The sequence below is a fragment of the Salvia miltiorrhiza genome, chromosome 7 (assembly GCF_028751815.1).
Source record: "Salvia miltiorrhiza cultivar Shanhuang (shh) chromosome 7, IMPLAD_Smil_shh, whole genome shotgun sequence".
In the NCBI taxonomy this organism is placed as follows: domain Eukaryota; kingdom Viridiplantae; phylum Streptophyta; class Magnoliopsida; order Lamiales; family Lamiaceae; genus Salvia; species Salvia miltiorrhiza.
The window spans coordinates 14,448,567-14,454,566 of record NC_080393.1 but is presented as its reverse complement, the minus strand read 5'-3'; the positions used below and the strand labels follow the sequence as shown (position 1 = coordinate 14,454,566).

Below are 6,000 nucleotides of genomic sequence, written 5' to 3'. Positions count from 1 at the left end.
TAACTTTTATAAGCTAGTAATATTCTTTACATTTAACATAATATGTTGAATTGTTTAAATTTCTCGAGCTATTACGCATTGTTTGTTTAGTTATTTATAGTGAATTAACTTATTAGATTATTTCAAGATATACTATGTGATAATTATATCATATAATTAAAGATCATTTAGTTATTTGAAATATGAATTAAGGCATATTTAAAAAAAATGAATTTAATTATGAGCGCTATATTCTAATTTTAATATTGTGATATGGTACTATGGTTGTATTAAAACACCCACTCACACACCGAAAGAGAGAGAGGGAGAGAGAGATGGCATGATTGATATTTGAGGAGAGTGATATTAATGAAGCAGGCTGAATCTTCTTTGATGGACTGACTATTCATCATTTCCCATAAATAATTCTTTTCATATCAATGTCTTTCGTCGATATTAACAATAATCTAATCGGAATGTCTCATTGTCTTTACCTCTACTCCTTGTTCATCTATGTATATCTTCTTTCTATCTATCTCTCATTTGTTACTACAACTTATGCTCCTTTTTAACTTGGTCTATAATTGTTTGAAATAGTAAGATTTATTGTCACATTGCGGGGATAGCTCAGTTGGGAGAGCGTCAGACTGAAGATCTGAAGGTCACGTGTTCGATCCACGTTCACCGCAAAATTATTTTGTTTTTTCGTTTCTCCCTCTCCCTCTTTTTGGGCTACAAATATTCTAAGTTTGTTTTTAAGGCCCAAATGGCTATGAGCAAGTTCTTTTTAAGGCCCAAATGACTAGCTCTGCTTTTGGGTGGCCTACAAATGTTTTTTAATTAACATCTTCATGTGGGCTGCAAATATCTAAAATTTGGATTATTTATTTTCTGCCCAATTGAATCAATTGACTATGAGTGGGCTTTTATGAGCACACCTAACCGAATATGAGCACCAAATTCTTTCACTAACTCAAGTACTCACTCTAATAAACTCTAATAAATCAACCGTTACCCCAATCAAATTGTTCAATATTGATTTCACATCACATTTTTTTGGCTGATTATTAAACAAATATTCATTGAAAAAACACAACTTTGCCCCTAGGATACAACTTGTTTTACTTGTGCCATCTGTAAAATGTTTTGCACGATGCTGAAATATAAAATAATCTAAAATAAAATTAGTTGTAGAATTTAAAAATAAAAATATAATGAAATACAAAGGCAAAACACAAACACACGAAGTATGTCGTCCATAAACAATTTGGGCCTGAAAGAAAAAAATAGCATAACCTGTTGCCCACCGCATTACACCAAACATAATCCTACGGTGTCGTAGAGCTTGCTGAATCACGGCCGTTGGATATCATGCACCAGTGATGGTCCCACCTGATGTCAATCTCCAATCGGACGGCAGATATTTGGCACTCATGCGCACGATAACCCCCTCCCACCGTTCGGCGCACGATAGTTCACCCGCGCCACTGACGAAGTGACGATTATCTTCCTCCATGGATGAGCACTCTCCCTCTTCCCGATCTTCGCCGCCCTTCCGATTTCGCCTAAATTTTTCTAATTTTGAAAACTAAGGCAGTTTCCCCAATTTTTGCTTATCCCATCCTGTTCTATACTAGACATTGCATTGGAAGTTTTTTTTTTAAAAAAAAAGATTTTTGGAGCTGGTGCTCATTCCGACTGCTTTGATGCTCCTTGAAATTATTTTTCAACTGGATTTTCAGTTGCTCAGAGTCACATATGAAAATGTTTACGAGTCGTTTTGGAGAAGCATTTGGAGGTTTTAGGGTTTGGATGATCCGGAGACTTTAGCTGGTAAACAATACTTGACTTATTTATTTGGATTATGTTCGAATTTATGAATGATTTGACTGAAGATACTTTACGATTGTGATTATTTCACAGAATGCAATTGTTGATGATTATTCCGATTCTTAAAGGATATATTTTTTTAATGTTGCATAAGTTTTTGGTTTTTTCATAATATTATTTCGTGATTGTAGAGTCGTTTATTAGTTGCGCAGATTGATTAGGCTTATTTGATAAAAATTCTATTTGAAGGAAACTAGGGTTATATCACATCTGAAATTTGGACTATTTTATTTGCAGTCGCCATATGTGGATATTGTTCTGACTGTGGTGCTTAAGATGACTGAGCAAACTGATATACTAAATGAAACATCTGAGAATGGATCAGATTCATCTCGAGATGACAATGGCACTATAGAGGAAATGCCAGAAGACACCATCTTGTCACGACAAACGTCGGTGAATCTCGTGCCTTTCATTGGACAGAGATTTGTATCACAGGATGCTGCCTATGAATTCTACTGTAGCTTTGCTAAGCAATGTGGCTTTTCAATTAGGCGCCACCGGACTCGTGGGAAAGATGGCGTGGGTAGAGGTATTACGAGAAGGGATTTTACCTGCCATCGTGGCGGTTATCCGCAGCTAAAGCCTTCAGCGGACGGGAAAATACAGAGAAATAGGAAGTCGTCGCGCTGTGGGTGTCAAGCTTATATGAGGATTGTTAAGAGGGCTGATTTCGATGTCCCTGAATGGCGAGTCACTGGTTTTAGCAATGTCCACAATCATGAATTGTTGAAGTTCAATGAGGTTCAGCTGCTTCCAGCATATTGTACGATGACTCCTGATGACAAGAGCCGTATTTGTATGTATGCTAAAGCTGGGATGTCTGTTAGGCAAATGTTGAGGTTGATGGAGCTAGAGAAAGGCATTAAGCTAGGTTGTTTGCCATTCTCTGAGGTTGATGTCAGAAATTTGCTCCAGTCATTTAGAAATGTGGAACGGGATCATGATCCAATTGACCTTCTCAAAATGTGTAAGGAGAAGAAAGATAGAGATCCAAGCTTCAAATACAACTACCGCATAGATGCCAATAACAGGTTGGAGCATATTGCGTGGTCCTATGCTTCATCTATCAGACTGTACGAGACTTTTGGAGATGTTGTAGTATTTGATACAACTCATCGCTTGGATGCTTATGATATGCTTCTTGGTATTTGGATTGGAGTGGACAATCATGGCAGTTATTGCTTCTTTGGTTGCTTGCTCATTCGAGATGAGAACGTGCAGTCGTTCTCTTGGGGAATGAAGGTACTCGACTGCATCTTGGGTTTTGTTTGAGCATATATATCATCGATTATTCCTGCCCTTACATTCACTTGGTTTGCTGATTTTCCTTGTAATTGAAGGAAACTCAACTCGTATCTTCTGTCATCTAATGGAATGTTTTGTTAGAACACTGCCTAATGTTTACTTCTGTATCTTAAAGAATCCAATGAAACCAGTGGGATATAATTACCTGATTTGAAAAAGAATAAGATTTTTCTGGTGCCAGTTAACAAAGATACAAAAGTGGAGTTGTTTAAAATTAGTTCAATCCCTCTCATGTTCACTCGTTTTGGTTGTGGTTGGCAGACATTCTTGGATTTCATGAATGGGAAAGCTCCGGGAACAATTTTGACTGATCAGAACACATGGCTAAAAGAAGCACTTGCTATGGAAATGCCAGGGACCAAACATGCCTTCTCGATTTGGCATATCATATCAAAGTTTTCTGATTGGTTTTCTGTCACGCTAGGGTCTCACTATGATAACTGGAAAGCTGAATTTCATCGCCTTTATAATCTACACAATGTCGATGAGTTTGAAATTGGATGGAGGGAGATGGTTGACATATATGGCTTACATGGAAACAAGCATATTGTCAGCTTGTACGCCCTTCGTACATATTGGGCACTACCATTTCTAAGATCGTATTTCTTTGCAGGAATGTCAAATACCTTTCAGTCGGAGACGATTAACTCCTATATCCAACGGTTTCTTAGTGCACAATCTATGCTTGATGATTTCGTAGAACAGGTACCAACATCTTGACATCTTCTTTTATTCATCTTCTCTCTTTCTCTTTTTCATGGATAATTAAGATTCTGACATTTTGCTCTTTCACAGGTGGCCTCACTTTTAGATGCTAGGGATCGAGGAGCAAAACCAAAGACGTTACAAAAGGTCCCAAAAACATCCCTCAAGACAGGATCACCAATTGAATCGCATGCTGCTACTGTGCTTACACCATATGCCTTCTGCAAACTACAAGAAGAACTAGTGCTGGCACCACAGTATGCAACAATGTTGGTGGATGATAGTTATTTCATTGTGAGGCACCATACAGAAGTTGATGGTGGGTGCAAAGTCTTATGGGTCCCACAAGACGAGTTCATCACATGCAGCTGTTGTCATTTTGAGTTCTCAGGCATCCTCTGCAGGCATATTCTCCGTGTCCTGTCAACCAATAATTGCTTCCAGATTCCAGATCAATACCTACCATTGCGTTGGCGTGACTCGTTGTTTACAAAACCTGCACGGACATCTTCAGGGAAGGTGCAGTTGTTGCAATCAATGATTTCGTCTCTAATTACAGAATCTATAGAGACTGAAGATCGCCTTAATGTTGCCTGCGATCATATTGCTTTGGTTTTGGCCCGCATCAAAGACTTCCCTTCTGCTGCAGCAGATGACAGTAATGGTGTTGCTTATACCAGCCCTTCTGGCTCTTTCATTCTCCCAGATGTCGAAGATTCTGATAGTATTGCTCAAAGTTTCAGCGGAAATCCCCACGAATGTTTAGCATTCGCCAAGTTAAAAGACAGAACAACTAGGGATGAAATAGACATGTACAGGAAGAGAAGGCGTTGTACAGTCCCTTGTTGCGGGCAATTTGGCCATGAAATTGGAAATTGCACCATGGTGGCAGATGACGATTTAAACACAGATGGGCTAGGGTTTCTGTAGGATTTTTGTAAATGTGGCGCCTCAATGTCTATGCAGTGACAGCTTGGAAAAAATTCTCAAGTAACAGCCACAAAGGTTGAATATATTCTTGTCTCTTACAATATATTCATCGCGTGATTAAATAGATTCATGATATCACATAATTTGTGCTATTCAGAACTGAAACTAATGCATTTATCTTTACTATGCTATGAGAGAGAGAATTGCATATAAAATCTGAAAATTCTAGAGTCATGACATGCTAGAACTATTTTAATTTCTCTGAACTCGTACATTAGAGAAGATAGACTGCTAGTTTTCAGTTTCATCAGCTACGGTAACTTTGCTCAGCCTACTTGGTAGTCTCGTATTGTTGATATTTCTGACCCTTCTACCCCTTCTTCGTCGTGGGCTCGACCCATATACCGCCCTTTGTGCTACTGCTTTTCCCAAACTGGATTCAGTTATTTCTTCACTGTCTTGCCAGATCTCAGGAGCATCGGTGTTGTTGCTACTGTAGTTAGTAACGATTTCACTACTTCCCTTTTCTGTTTCCATTTTTGAAACTGCAGCAGGGAGATTTCTTGTTTGCTTTGATAAAAAACAGGAAGCAGATGAGAAAATTGTGGGATTTAAATATCAATGAATTATTTTGCTGTATTTGAAGAAAATGGAGTGGAAGATTATGACTGCAGGCGGTGGTGGGATGAAAAAGATATGGTTTTGAAGAGTTTTTAAGCAAAGTTTTGTCGTGGCGGAAAGTTTCTCTCTCTCTCTCTCTCTCTCTCAGCTATCTTCAGTATGAAGAAAATATGCGTACTGTTGTATAGTAGTGTGTTTGTGTATTTACTTTTGCAGGGGACTCTTTCACTAAGCACATCTAAGTGTGGTGGAGAAATATATATATATATATATATATATATATATATATATATTAGAAGAAAAAATACGAGACGAAATACATTAGTTGTTTCATCGTTTTGTAACTTGTTTCATTGTCAACCGGAATGAAATGTTTTGATGATTCGTACAGACTAAAATAAGGTTTTTGTTTCCCTGAAGAGTTTATATCATAATTGACAAGTGGGTTGGGTTTGCTTAAAGGAATTTCATGTTAGATTATAAACTTGGCTGTTATAATGCTCCACCTGTAGCCAATAATGAGCACAGTCATAATTTTATTTTATTGTGTGCCGTGACTTTATTATA

General features: G+C 37.8%; 1 protein-coding gene and 1 non-coding gene across 2 annotated transcripts; both read left to right on the top strand.

Moving 5' to 3' along the window:
- The first annotated feature begins 595 nt into the window (after positions 1-595).
- On the top strand, positions 596-668 carry TRNAF-GAA (transfer RNA phenylalanine (anticodon GAA)). The gene has a single exon. It is a non-coding gene; the product is annotated as a tRNA-Phe (tRNA).
- A 545-nt stretch (positions 669-1,213) lies between these two features.
- LOC130995396 (protein FAR1-RELATED SEQUENCE 11-like) lies at positions 1,214-4,950 on the top strand. Its single transcript, XM_057920667.1, has 4 exons — positions 1,214-1,812; positions 2,107-3,114; positions 3,439-3,882; positions 3,973-4,950. Exons 2-4 carry the CDS (start codon positions 2,146-2,148, stop codon positions 4,810-4,812), a joined length of 2,253 nt encoding a protein of 750 aa, XP_057776650.1. The 5' UTR covers positions 1,214-1,812; positions 2,107-2,145; the 3' UTR covers positions 4,813-4,950.
- Positions 4,951-6,000: the final 1,050 nt, after the last annotated feature.